General features: G+C 45.4%; 1 protein-coding gene across 1 annotated transcript in view; it reads left to right on the plus strand.

Annotated features, from left to right (window-relative positions):
- Positions 1–15,333, plus strand: part of TMEM132B (transmembrane protein 132B) — a 344,261-nt gene that overhangs the window by 275,597 nt on the left and 53,331 nt on the right. The window contains exon 5 of the mRNA XM_035099220.3: positions 11,343–11,486. Within this exon, the coding sequence (XP_034955111.1) occupies positions 11,343–11,486 (144 nt within the window). The remainder of the gene's footprint in view (positions 1–11,342; positions 11,487–15,333) is intronic.

The raw sequence follows: 15,333 nt of genomic DNA on the forward strand, positions 1-15,333 counted from the left end.
TCAGAATTTCAGGCAGGAGCCTTTTGTAACCCTACCTAGAGATGCTGAGGATTGAGGATGAGACCTTCCTTGTGTGGTCTGTCACTGAGCCATGGCCCTGCTCCACAAGATTATAGGATATTATGTGCCAGGAAAAGTTTGCTTTGAGAAGGAGCTATTTCTCCATGCCTCTTTGTCAGTGTGGCTCAGTCCACCTCATTTGGTAACACTCTATAAACCCTAATTACTTGGGCTTCCTGCCACACTCACTGATTTAATAAAGTAGCTTCATTAATGTCCCATTTAGTTGTTGCCGATAATCCCAACTCTTGGCTGAGGCTTCCAGCTTGTTAATGGAGAATGGGAAAGGCGATCACAATTTGAACTGGATTCTCAACAAGCTTTTGGTAGACCTTCTGCCCCCAATTGACCATCTCAGCCATTTGATAATAGTTTTGTCTCTGGCCATACATGGGGACTTAAATAGAGCCATTATCCCCTGCCGCGAGTTTCTGTAGCCTTCAACTCTTCCTCTGGAGTATTCCTCTCGGTGGTGCCATCTAATCAGCTTTAGGTTTTAATTAAACAGCTGTCATTTGCTTCCTAGTTCTGTTGCGACCTGATGTTGTATTAAATTTTAATTTAGCCAAGGCTGAATAAGAAGTAGATTCCCTCAGACAACAAAGAAACACTATTAGCAGGTTACAGTTGTAATTAAGAAGAGCCCAGCTGAAGTGCTAATGCAGTCAAGTTCAGAGGAAGCATTAGGAATAAACACAAAGATAATTATTATTCTGGAATGGCGGCTACAACTTGAGTTGCCTTCTCCCACTTTAAGTGGAGGCTTGACGGCCATATGTCAGGAGTGCTTTGATGGTGTTTCCTGCTTGGCAGGGGGTGGGACTGGATGGCCCTTGTGGTCTCTACCAACTCTATGATTCTATGATTCTTCTATTCTATGATTCTTCTATGATTCACTTTACTGGAGAGAATTTCATGTTCAAAGTGCACTTTGTACTTAAAATGTGATGGCCTCTGAGGGTTGAAACAAGATTACTTTGCTTTCTGCCTCACCTCTGGGTCCTGAAACCTACAGGGTCAAGATCAAGTCACTCTGAAAGTATGGGTGGAGTTCCGTACATACAGTGTTTCCTGAATATTCCATACAAGCAGAGTCTTTTCTTCTCATCCTGGATAAGCTGAACAGAATCTGCTTGTCTGCACCCATAATTTCATTTAATAAGAGCAGAGGGTACTTTTCATGGGGTTTTGGACACCTGTAGACTCCTTGGAGTTAGTGGTAAAAGTGATGTCAGAGTTTTCAGGAGATGAGTCTGAAACTGCCCATCAACCACAAAAGAAATTTTTCTCTTTAGCAGTTCTCTGGTGGAAAATACAAAAGGGACAATTTCACGAACATTTAGTGGTGGCACAGTGCTCACATCCATGTGAGAAAGCCACCCCATTAAACCTCCTACACCTGCATTGGAATGTTTAAATTCTGATAGTCATTGGGTTCCACTTTGAGCTTCAATGACTCCTGCGTTTGGGAACTGTCTCAGGTCCTGAAGTATCTGAGCCAAACCAGCATTGTTTTCCATTCCTGATTCTTGCAGCCTCATACTCCTCTTTTCCAGCAGCCCACAGGTTGCCTGCCATGTTGGAACAGGATATCATTCCCCACTTCAAAATACATGGATGCATATCTCTACTTTTTGTCTCCTCTAGTCATTTTATGTTTGATCACCAAGTATGGCAAGCTTGCACAGGGACACAACTGCTCACTCATCTGTTAATTTTTCCTAAGAGCAGGGTTGCAAATCAAAACCCTCCAGAATGTCCTATTGATTCTAGTGCAGATCACTCTATTGAATATAATCTGACCAGAACAACATTGTGTAAAGTCTTCACATTGACTGAGTTTCAGCATCACAGCATTTTCTTGCGGTGTCCCCCCCCCCCTTTTGGGTGGTGGTGGTTGAGGAGCTCTCTTCCATTTCTTTAAAAAAGGCAATCTACAGCCTACTTAGGTGACAGGACACAAGAATCTAGCATATAAAAGACATTCTATCCAAATTTCTCCTGTTGTGAAAAAGGGAAGGGAAAGATTGTAAACATTTGGCCCACCACAGTCATAACATTTCTACCCACCACCTCAGTAATTCCCATACCTGTCGTTCTTCCTTAGAACCTGCAGGACAATTTGTATGCACATTTCTCCCAATAAAACCCCCATTTTTGAACACAATTTGACCTAATTATGCATTTTTTAAAAGCAGTTTCACCTAACACCATGCATTTTTGTCCACACTTTCCTCTAATCAACCTTTCTGGTTATTTGAGATCATCTGAAGAGGTCCTACTGGTGGTTCCACATGTTCCTGTACATACTCAGAAGAACACGTTTGTTATAGTGGCACCAATGTTATAGAACACACACTCGCTGTGGATTTGTGACATGTGTCAACAATCTGTGGTTCATGACACATTATAAATGTTAGTGACAAGCCTTCAGGGAACAACCATGCTGCTGGTATGTGCAGATTATGAAAAAACTTTATTATTATTTTAGTGATTGTAATTTTTGCTTTCTTTTTAAGCCGGTCATATACTTTGGTATTAAAGGATTATTAGCTCCTTGTGGACTTCCCAAAGGCACCTGGTTGTCCAATGGCAGAACAGGATGCTGGACTAGATGGGCCACTGGCCTAATTCTAGCAGGCTCTTTTTATATACTCTTGTCAACATCAGCAAGTAAATACATACTCCCATTTTTGTATACATTTTGTTTTGTTTTGGGAGTTGGGGAACTATTGCAGAATTTGTAGAAGTGCACATTTCAAAGGATAGCTGTGTTCAAGATGCGCTAATGAGGCAGGTTGACATTAAAATACCCCAAAGATCAGGACCATGGATAGCTCACTGTGAGGCTGGATTCAAGAAGAGGCTAGGCTCCCAGAGAGACAGGGATCTGAGTGTTACAGTGTTACCTCTACTTACGAATAACTCTACTTACGAATGTTTCTACTTACGAATGGAGCTCCGTCCGCCATCTTGGATGCTGTTTAGATTTTTTCTACTTACGAATTTTTAGATAAGGTTGCTTCGATTTACGATTTTTTTCTCCCAATGCATTCCTATGGGATTCGACTTACAATTTTTTTTGACTTACAAATGTGTGTTCGGAACGCATTAAATTCGTAAGTAGAGGTACCACTGTACTTCTGGTCTGGAGCGAACTGATGGTATAAGTTGGTCCAGGATTGCCTCACCCTTTATATAGCCAGTGGTTTGTTGTGCTCTGCAGGAGAGACATTCTTGCAGATACCACCTCCTTGGGGGCAGAAGGGGGTGGGGAGCTGTTCCATACAATGCAGAATCAGGCCTTTGGTGTGGCAGCATCTAACCCAGGCCTCCCCAACCTTCGGCCCTCCAGATGTTTTGGACTACAATTCCCACCATCCCTGACCACTGGTCCTGATAGCTAGGGATCATGGGAGTTGTAGGCCAAAAACATCTGTAGGGCCGCAGGTTGGGGATGCCTGATCTAACCTTTGGAATTCTCTCCTGTTGTATAGCAGACGGGCACCGTCTGTTTTTTCAGCAGCTATTAAGGACCTTCCATTTTCAACAAGCCATTTTAGCGGAAATCATTATCTCAATCTGCATCTGTATTGGATTTGATTTTGTTTTTATATGTGTTTTCATTCCTAATGTTTTTTATGGATGTTTTTATGATACTTTTTATTGTTAATCACTTCAACAAATTTCATGGAAAGCAATTCATTCTAAAAAGAAAGAAAAAAGTGACCCAGACAAATTTTCTCCCAAATCTCTAGGCAGAATGAGCTGCTTTTCACTCCCCCCCCCCTCTGGATTCACCTCAGTGCCGTGCGTTACTTCAACAGACATTTTGAATTCCGTTCTTATGCAGACGAAAGAAAATACTTTTGAACACAGCAGACAGTTAAAGCTATGGAATTTCCTCCCACAAGTTATGGTGATTGTCATCCGTTTGGATGGTTTTAAAGGAGGATTAGTTAGTTAGAGAAATTTGTGGAGGAGAAGGCTATTTATGGCTATGAGCCATGATGGCTGCATAGTCAGTAGGCTTCTGATTGCCAGTTGCTTGAAACCACAGGAGGGGAGAGGGCTCTTGTGCTCAGGTCATCCATGTGGGTTTCCCATGGATATTTGGTTGGCCACTGTGAGAACAGGATACTGGGCTCTGATAGTCCTTTGCTCAGTCCAGCAAGCTCTTTTTCTGTTCTCAGTGCCCAAAAGATTTCACCCCAAACCTTTCTCCATAATAAAAAAAATTCCTTCAGTAGCACCTTAAAGACCAACTAAGTTTTTATTTTGGTATGAGCTTTCATGTGCATGCACACTTCATCAGATACACTGAAACAGAAGTCACCAGCCCCTTATGTATATTCAGAGGGTGGGGGGAGGGGGTGATGGGAATGGGTGATGGGCTGATGGGAGTGGTAAACCTGTAGATGGCTGTTAACGACTGCTGATGACTGCAATTGGTCTTGCGGGGGGGAGCAAGGGCTGAGGTGCTAAGGAAAGCTTGATCATGTATAATGAGATAAGAATCCTATGTCTCTGTTCATTCCAGGTGGCTCCATGGTTTTAAGCTTGTTAATGAGTTGCAATTCAGCAACTTCTCTTTCCAGTTTGTTTCTGAAATTTTTCTGTTATAAAACAGCTGCTTTGAGATCTTGTATAGAATGTCCTGGGAGATTGAAGTGTTCTCCTACTGGTTTCTCTGTCTTGTGGTTCCTGATGTCAGATTTATATGTATCTGAAGAAGTGTGCATGCACACGAAAGCTCATACCAAAATAAAAACTTAGTTGGTCTTTAAGGTGCTACTGAAGGAATTTTTTTTATTTTGTTTTGACTCAGACCAACACGGCTACCTACCTGTAACTTTCTCCATAATGTTCAAATGCCACAATCCCCCAACTTCTGCATATTGGGTGGGTGAGCCTTCCTTTCCCTTCTCATCACTTCTCAGGTGGGCAAATACCATGTCCCCCTGTGGATAATGAGAATCTCTATGGAGTGTATTAAATACTTTATGAAAATGCAAAGCCACCTTTCTTGTGGTGATTAATCCTTCAAGTCACCCATGAGCTATGACCTTAATAAATAAATAGCCGTGTATCCTATTTTGTATTCTGTGTTTCCTCTTATTTTAATTTTCTGTTTTAGTCAATCTTTGTCCTGTCCCTCTGCACTGGATGACAGCTGGGTAGAAATAAACCCCATAATCATCAATGAACATAAAGCAGATTGGGGGGGGAGCATAAAGCATCTGGTTTATGTCATCTGGAGTGCAGGGTAAAAATAAAATAAAATATAGACACGTTGCCATCCTGTAGCTTTTTATTTCACACCATTTGTCCCCTGTTTACTGTCAGCTCTTAGCCAGATGTTTAAATACCTTGGAAACTGAAAGCTAAGCCACATGTCTCTGTAGAAGGGTGAAGGCGAATGGCTCTGCTTAGGGGAGGGGGGAGAAAGGAAAGGAATTGAGTGCATGGTTTTAAGTGCTTCTAGGCATGATAATCTAATAGTAATTGGAACACAGGCAGTGCTCCTTAAACCACTTAGCTGCAGTGGAACATATGTGAAAGGATGCACAGGATCCATGAGATGCAGGAATGTAGGATGCTGCTGGACAGACTTTGTCCACCCACCCCAGTATTGTCTGCTTGGGGGATGGAGAACATTTTTCAAGGGCCACATTCTCTTCTGAGCAACCTTCCAGGGGCCATATGCAGCAGGAGCGGACCGGGCCAGAGGCAGAAGCGGGCAGAGCAACTAATGTGGGTTTTCACCTCCATGCAGGTGGGTAGTTTCTACAATCTCATCCACCCCTTGCTGACCTGCATCCAGGCAAGCAAGATGCATGTTTGGAGTTCAGAGACACATCCCAAGTCACACAGGATAAGACTCCAGGAATAGACTCCCTGGGGTTTGGCATCGGCAGTCTGACAGTCTGTGAGGCTCCAGGGAAGGCTGTGATTGAAATGTCATCAGACTGGGGCCAGTAGGTGGCTGGGGTAGGGCCTTTGCTTGGCCTTGCTACACCAAAGGAGGAGGAGGAGAATGCAAAGGAAGACGGGTGAGGGGTGTGGCCTGGGAGGCAGCTTTGGCCATGATCACTATGTTCTATCTCCACTGTCTGAGCAGTGTGCCTCTGGATGCCAGTTTCAGAGAATCACAAGTGGGGAAAGCACTACTTCCCTTGCATAGCTGCCAAGTACCCCGTATTCCCCGGAAAACCCCTGGTTTTTCCTTACCATTTCCCGGCGGTCTCCCGTTTGAGCTCCTCTCCCGTAAATCTCCCTTAAATCCGCTCCTGCCAGCAGCCATTTTTCTGGTGGCGGTTTGCCCATCTATGGGCACCAGAAAATGGCTGTCGCTGGCACCAGAAATAGCTTCTACGCATGCCCGGCAGCCATCTTAGGGGTGGCCACATGGCGGTGGCCATCTTGGAGGTGGCCACATGGCCACCCCCAAGATGGCCGCTGGACAACTTCCGGTGCCGCTGCTGCTGCTGACCCGTATTTTTCTGCCAGAGACTTGGCAGGTATGTTCCCTTGTGCCCGGCTTGCAGGATTCCAACTAGCATCTGGTTGGCCAGTGTGAGAACAGGAAGCTGGCCTCTGATGGGAAAGCATGAGACTCTTAATCTCAGGGTCAGTGATGGCTTTGAGTTTGACATTGGACAAAATATTCCTGCATTGCAGGGGGTTGGACTAGATGACTCTTGTGGTCCTTTCCAACTCTACAGTTCTACGATTCTATGATCCAGCAAGTTCTCCTTCAGTTCTTCATTCCTGAAATATTTGACTCCACACCTTTCCCTAAAATTTCCAGATCCTTAAATCCATAGCCCATTCTTTCGCATACCACATTGCCCCTGGGAAACTCTTTGGTGGACAAATGCCAAGTCCTCTGTGGTGCTCTGCGTGTGAATTCCCCATTCATTTAGGCTGATTGGCAGTGGCCTTCAAGGTTTCAGCCAGAGGGCCCCCCCCCCGGCATCTGATGCCAGATCCTTCTAATTGGAGATAGCAGGAATTGAATCTGGGGCCTTCTCTGCAGCTGTGCTACAGCCTCTCCCTGATCCAGCCTAGGTAGCCCCCCCCTCTCTTTTCAGCAGAGCGTTTAATAGCCGCACATCAGGAAGAAACTGCACACAGGGTAGGCAAATTGGTGCCCATCACTGCGGCTCCTTGTCGAGAAAAGCTGTTGAATTTCTGCCTCCCACACGTCTTAGAGAGGCAGCTGGTTTTTTGTTTGGTTTTTTCAATGCAGAACAATCTCTTTTTCCTCCCCACAAGCTGAAGTCATTTGAAAGCATGTGACGTTCTACTTTCTCAATGTCACAAAAAATATTTGGGGTACTGATGCTGCGAGGATGGCAGCAGAGCCTCAGCTCGTTTAATTGCTTCTTTGATGGATCGGTTTCTCTCACACACTATCCTGTGGGCTATGAGGAACTTACAACATTTTTGCTGATTGTTAGTAGGCTGCCATGGATTTCCTGTCGGAGGCAGGGCAGGGAACCTTTTCCAGGCTGCGGGCTGCATTCCTTTATGGGAAACCAACAGGGGTTCCTGCAAACTGCTTTGAGGGTTTTTTTTTTTTTGTTACGATCAAGTGGTGTGCATAGTTTATGAAATAAACAAGCAAGCCTTCAGAGGGCTGCATGCCATTGGTGGGTGGAGCCAGATGAAACCCCCCCCCCAATGCAGATGGAGTTTTAACAATGAATAGACCAGGGGTCAGCAAACTTTTTCAGCAGGGGGGCGGTCCACTGTCACTCAGACCTTGTGGGGGGCCGGACTATATTTTGAAAATAAATAAATAAATGAACAAATTCCTATGCCCCACAAATAACCCAGAGATGCATTTTAAATAAAAGCACACATTCTACTCATGTAAAAACACTAGGCAGGCCCCACAAATAACCCAGAGATGCATTTTAAATAAAAGCACACATTCTACTCATGTAAAAACACCAGGCAGGCCTCGCAAATTACTCAGAGATGCATTTTAATAAAAGGACACATTCTACTCATGTAAAAACATGCAGATTCCTGGACCGTCCGCGGGCCGGATTTAGAATGTGATTGGGCCGCATCTGGCCGGCCCCTGGGCCTTAGTTTGGGGACCCCTGGAATAGACTAACTTATAGACTCCTTTCCAGAGCTACATTCCAGCCCCGCCCATGCCAGATGTTTCTACACACAGCAGTTCATCTCTCCATTCTTCATCTAAGCAAGCAAGAGGCTCTATCACACTACAAGGGTGTGGGGGGCGGAGATTGTTCCAATTTGATTTGAGGATCATTCAATCCAAAAGCAGGATATAAATCTCCAAAGACTAGCTGCGTGGGGCTGCTTACTTAACAGTCCCCTGCAGCACGATTTACATCAGGTTGTGTGTGTGAAAGAGAAAGTACAGGGAGGGTGTCCTGCAAGCCTTCTCCTTGAGCTTTCCCCAAAGACCTGTTGGCTCCTCTCCAGTTTCCCCCCATTCTTTTCCCACTGCAAGATCTCTGTAGTTAAAACCTGAGCTTGCCTCTCCCCTCTTTTCCTTTTGTGTTGTGTCTCCTAGATCAGGCATGTCCAACAGGTAGATCGTGATCTACTGGTAGATCACTGGATGTCTGTGGTAGATCACTGGCAGATCACTGGCTCCCCCCAAAGAAGCTCAACAACTTTGGGTTGCCAAAAAATCTCAACATTTTTGCCCTGAACCCCCCAAAAACGGGCCTTCTTCCTCCCTAAAAAGCTCAACAACTTCACCCTGAACCCAAAAACAGGGCTTTCCTTCCCCAAAAAAGCTCAACAACTTTCACCTGAAACCCCCCCCAAAGGGGTAGATCACTGCCAGTTTTTAACTCTGCAAGTAGATCGCAGTCTCTTGGGAGTTGGCCACCCCTGTCCTAGATGGTTAACCTGAGAGCAGGAATGGTCTTCTCCCTGATATTAGTTACACCGAGAGCCTTTTTTTTTTTGCCTGAAGAGAAGGGTTGATAAAAATGACTACAAATACATACATACATATATATTGTTGGAAGCAGAATCCTTCTGAATACCAGTTACTGGAAGTGGCAAGAGGGCAGAGTGCTGTTGCATTCAGGGCTTCCATTGGGCATCTGCTTGGGCACTGCAAGGATAGAATCCTGGACTAGATGGGCCACTGGTCTGATCCAGCAGGGCTCTTCTTAGGTTCTTACGTAAGTAATAGGGGCTGCTGCTCCTGCTCACTCCAACCTACCTGTTATGTACTGAGCTGAATCATAGAACAATAGGATCCAGAATCAGCAGTCTGATTGGTCCGCAGGAGCCACCCAATCCAACTCCAGGTGGAAGTGAATCCGCAACCTGATTGGCCCGCAGGAGCAGCCAATCAGGCGGCTGGCAGAAGTGAATCCGCAACCTGATTGGCCTGCAGGAGCAGCCAATCAGGCTGCTGGCAGAAGTCAATCCACAAACTGATTGGCCCACAGGTGTAGCCCTGAAGTAGCCAATCACACAAAGCCCATTGTGTAAATAATGTATATAAGCAGATGGTTTTGGGAAAAGGGCATTCTTCTTCTCTTCTTCTCCTTGATGACTAAGAGCTGAATAAAGAGCATGAAATTCACTCTCGACTCCGAGTATATTTCACTACCCACCCCAATTTTTCTTTCAAAAATATAGTATTGAGGTATGTAAGTGAGGACTAACTAACTAATTGGAGAGGGGAATGTTTAAAGCTCAACAGTATGAGAGAAAGGAGGTTCACAAGATTAGATGCCAACAGTGCCATCATCAAAATATCCAGTCTTATTTTGCAATTTTTGCTTTTCTGGGGCACGTGGCTTATTTGAAGTGCCTTTGGAGAGTCTCTCCCTTCAATTTGTGCTGCTACTTTGCAAGCCCCCGTCCGCGCAGTTGTGGCATGGCTAAAGTAATTAATCAAACAGCATACATGGTGACTTGTTGGCGGACTTTGCATTAATGGACTCATTAGTGCGCTACATCTGAGAAGAAAGAGGAGATGAATATGGCTCAGTGGCCTCTAGGATATCTCCAGGTGGGGTTTGGGTGTGTGTGGATACTTGCTAAAATTAGCATTTTCCATTTCAGTGCTGTTGGTGCCACAGCAATCCGACAAGGAAAATGAAGGCTTTGCTTACTAGGCCATTATGCCTGTGGAGAAGAGAATTGCTTTATAGTCCTATCTGCTTAGGCAAATTTGGAAATCAAAGAGGATGATAGCTTGAAGGGAACAAGGAAGACGCTGTATTAACATGACAGTATCAGAACTGGGGAGTTGGAGAGAAGCAAGCAGGCAGGGATGGCAACCTGAGCATTTTTTACTTTGAGGCCAATTGTCAGTTGGCTCATGCTGAGGCTCCAGGCTGAAATCATTGTTTTATGGGGCTCAATGCACCCTTTTATATTACCCCCTTGTGACACAAGATCTCTGCTGAGTTGGTAGCTGCAGTACCGCCACTGGCCACCTGTAGTGGTGGTGCTGCAGCATAACAGGGAACAGCTGAGGAACTCCATCACAGGAATATCAAGCCTTGCCTTATGCTGAGTCAGACCATTGATACAGAGAATGGGATGTGTGAAAAAGTCCTTCTTTTTGTCTGTGCTGAATACCCCACCATTCTTCTTCATGGTATGATCCCAAGTTCTGCTATGATCAGTAGCATTATGTTGCCCCCCAGCATCTGTCTAAAAAGATAAAAAGGTAAAGGACTCCTGACAGTTAAGTCCAGTCGCAGATGACTCTGGGGTTGCGGCACTCATCTTGCTTTGTAGGCCGAGGGAGCCGGCATTTGCCCGCAGACAGTTTTTCTGGGTCATGTGGCCAGCATGACTAAGCTGCTTCTGGCGCAATGGAACACTGAAACCAGAGCGGCGCACGGAAACGCCGTTTACCTTGCCGCCGGAGCAGTACCTATTTATCTACTTGCACTTTTGGCATGCTTTCAAACTGCTAGGTGGGCAGGAGCTGGGGCTGAGCAACGGGAGCTCACCCCGCCACGGGGATTCGAACCGCCGACCTTCTGATCAGCAAGCCCAAGAGGCTCGGTGGTTTAGACCACAGTGCCACACATGTCCCTTACTGCCTACTGTGCAGCAACTCCCACTGTGAGTTAAGGGAGTGGTGCTGAGCTGCTGGAACTTGCTCAGATCATGATGGAGACAAGTCTTTCCTTTTTGGCAGCTGGGGCTACCAAGGAGTACCTTGATGAAATTCTGGCAACAACTCTTCATCTGGGTGAAGTTGTTAGGTTGATTTTAACGGTGCTCTCTTTATGTGCTTTGTGCTTCTGCAGGACACAGAAGTCCTTAACACAGCCATCCTGACGGGGAAGCCGGTGTCTGTCCCAGTAAAGGTGGTTGCCGTTGAAGAAGATGGATCGGTGAGAGATGTGTCTGGTTCCACCGAATGCAAATCGGCTGATGAAGACGTCATAAAGGTAAGGAAGTGCACCCCAGTTCTAAACAGATGCCTTTGAGGTGGTCACAATAAGAGCCTGACCAAGGTGGCCTTCTCGTATATCTTGTATTCAGAGAGATAACATTGCCTCTGAAAATGTTCTTGTTGTTTAGTCGTTTAGTTGTGTCCGATTCTTCGTGACCCCATGGACCACAGCATGCCAGGCACTCCTGTCTTCCACTGCCTCCCGGAGTTTGGTCAGACTCATGTTTGTAATTTCGAGAACACTGTCCAACCATCTCGGCCTCTGTCGTCCCCTTCTCCTAGTGCCCTCAATCTTTCCTGTCACAGGGACTGGAGTGGGCTACTTCAGAGTAACGACTCTACACAGCTCTGCATTTTATTCTTTTATTGGTGCTGCGTATTTACAGTGCTGAAGGCAATGCTATTTACAGGAACACATCTTGTCATCTTGAATCAGAACCTCCGAATGGCGTTTGGCGCGTTTTTCTCCAACATAATAACTTGGGGAGACCCATCCTCTTTCCCCTACGTTTTCTGCGCAATTCCGGAGTTGGGGGGATAGGTCTGCCCCCCTTGCTTGCCCCTTCCTGTCCCACCTGGGATGCTGGCTCCGCTACCTTGCCTGAGCCTCGGACACGACTTCCTGCTTCCCCACTTGAATCGGAACTCTCCCTGCTTTCCCCTGCGCTCGGGGTTGGGCTGGAACTCAGGAGGGGAGGGACTTCGCGATACTCCCTGTCCCTCACATTTCCCAACATCAGGGTCTTTTCCAGGGAGTCTTCTCTTCTCATGAGGTGGCCAAAGTATTGGAGCCTCAGCTTCACGATCTGTCCTTCCAGTGAGCACTCAGGGCTGAAAATAGAGGTCCTTTATTCATTGATGGTATTTTACTCCATGAATTCACCTATCCATCATCACTCCTAACAATGAACTCAAGTGGTGAGTGCCAACAGCAATGGGGTCTCTGAGAAACAAGAGGGTAGTATCAGCATACCCTGATGTTTGCAGAAATATGACCTTTCTACAAGCCCAGGGACTGAGCATGCTCTGTCTTCGTTTAGCGTTCAGTGTCAGTTGGAGAAGAAAATTGGAAAGTGAAAGTCGTGATGCAGACTGTGGGATTCAGCTTTTGGAAAGCACCATCATGTAAAAAAAATGTGGGTGCAAAAAGCTAGCACATCAAAGGTAAAGTTTGTAACCTAGCCTCCTCCCCCTGTGTTCATTTTCTAATTGCAGGGGGATTTTTCTTGCAGGAGAACATTCAAAATGCGAGCATCCACCTGAAATCTTTTCAAGACTCTACTGTCACACTCACAGCACATTCACTTGCATGTGCAGACCAGGACCATGTGTGGAAAAACTAGTCAGGGCTGCAGAGCATGGATGGGGAATCTGTGGACCTCCAGGTGCCACAGAACTCCCACCAGCCTCAGCTAGCAAGGCCAATGGTTAGAGATTATGGGAGTTGGAGTCAAGCAGCATCTGGAGGGCCACAGGTTGCCCAACTTTCCTCTAGAATTATTTTAAATACTCTTGCAGCTTCTGGAAGGAGACATTTCCTTCTGGATTTCATGCTGCTAATGATTTGCAAGCTGGCATATATGTCCCCTGTGGATTTCTGTTTGAACTTCCAAGTCTTGCCTCTTTGTATTTCATGCTCATCAGTCTAACCTTTTATTTTGAGTTGACATATGACTGGTGATGGCTTCAAAGGTAGCAGAGGCTTTGTCAGAGAATCATTAATGGGGGATCTTAAGTGGGCTGGGAAATATTAGGGCTGGCCTATTATTCATTCCCAAATAGACAGCTCTGGTTTTTATGCCAGACCCCGAAACTCACCTTCTCACCTTACTTTTAAAGACTTTGAGTGAGTTCATTATCAAGTAGAATGAAATGAATGAGGGAGGGAAGAAAGTTCAGCAAATTCTCCAAGTCATTTTGCAACTTTGAATTTGGCAGCTAAGAAATGTGATCTTAACTTTTATTGAGTGAAATACGGGAAAATAGGACATATTTGGGATACAGATATGTCCAAGCTTCTTACCATTGCAAAGACATAGTGAATACGGTAGAGACACCTTCCAAGAAATGTAGTCCCCTTTCTTTAATGATGTTAATGGCCCAAATCAAAACCTTGTTATACCAACCACTCAATACTCGCAGTGGGGAGATTATGTTAAGTAATATGTTAGTGTGTTGAATGTGTAAATTTATGTCTAGAGTCAATGGATAAAAGAAACATCATTAGATGTACTGCTAGAGAAGTGTTTAATGGTTCTTGTATTTGTTTAAAAACAGATAAAATTTTGTTGCCAAGAAATTGGGGGGGGAGTCTCCCCCTCTTCTTATTGTAGCTACTAAGGCAGAGACAGAGGAACCAGTGGCCCTCCAGATATTGCAGAACTTCACCTCCCACCATCCCAGCTAGCATGGCCAATGATCAGGGATAATTAAAGTTGTAGTCCAACAATATCAGACTTTTTTTGCAGGGGTGGATGGGTCCCTTCCTAGAAATTTTGGCTCAGCTCTGCTTTGTATTGGAATTGGCAAGGGCTTAATTCCTCGAGAATCCTTACCTGTGTCACCTGCTGGCATTAGGAGATGTCTCCCAAGCTGTTCAAGGGGTTAACTCTGCCTGCATGCCACTTTCGCTAAATTATGAGTGACTCCTGCCATCACTTCTTCCCTGATGGCAACCAAGCTACCCCACTGCAAGTGACACTTCCTCAGCAAAATTCCATGCCAGGAGAAGTTTAGGAAGCCATAGAAATAGACTAGAGAATGAAAAGAATGCTCCATATAGAGCTCCCTCACTACAGGAAAGTGGGACAAATGATTGAAGAAGGCCCATGCCACGTTGCAGCACTCACGAAATGGATAAAATGGGTGTTTCATCAGAAAAAAAGTGTTCTAGTCCAGTGAACCTTAGCTAGAGACCCACATTATGGCCACAGCTTTGCCTGCGACCCACCTGGGATGGCCTTGCGACCCACCTGTGGGTCCCAACTGGTTGATGGTGACCTGTGGAGTAGCTATTACTGAGCTAGATGGACCAGCAGCCTGACTCAGTATATCTGTGGCAGCTTCTGTTCCACCCCATCATAAGGAGGTGTTTGTGTGCCAACCTTCTGCAGACCGTGCATTCCCGAGACAGTTAAACCATCATTTCTGTGTACACAGTCAGGCTAAAGTTGTGATTAAGTGATGTGTTTCCCCTGCCTTCCCAAAGAACATTGAAAAGGTCACCTAGTGCTTCTGATCCCTGCCACTGATTTTGAGAATACCCTGGATCAGAAGAGATAGAGTAAAGAAATATTGTAAGATCACTGCCACCGAAAGATGAAAAGAGAGAATCACCCTTGTTGCTTTGCTTCTTGCCAGTGGCCAGGGGTGATGGGAGTTGGGAGCCCAGTAAAATCTGGTGGGTAAAATGTTAGCCACCCCTTGTGCAAGGAAGAGTGAGCTCAGCAAAGCAGTTGTTTGACTTGACATAAGGCATTTCCCTTCACTGTACAGTATCTTCTTCGGCTTGCACACAAATGCCTCGCTTTTCTTGTGACTCTCATGACTTCCTGGAGAGTAAACATCCTAAAAGCTATGGTTGCAATGTTTAGTTGATGAGAAAATTAGATTAATCAGTTCAGACAGTTTTGATGGATTTGAAGAATAAAGAAATCATTTCATCCCACTCGTAAAACGTAAGAGCAGAAACATTAAAACAGCAGAGGCTGAACAGCCACAGCAAAAGCTTTGTGGGTGCCTGGTCTCCCAGGGCCCCCTGGAGTTGGCACCAGACCATCCCCTCAACTTCTCGTTTTGCTGTTTTAATCAGGAAATAATAATTTTGGCAGGTACCAATGAGC

This window comes from Zootoca vivipara, chromosome 16, assembly GCF_965207765.1.
Source record: "Zootoca vivipara chromosome 16, rZooViv2.hap1.1, whole genome shotgun sequence".
Taxonomy (NCBI): domain Eukaryota; kingdom Metazoa; phylum Chordata; class Lepidosauria; order Squamata; family Lacertidae; genus Zootoca; species Zootoca vivipara.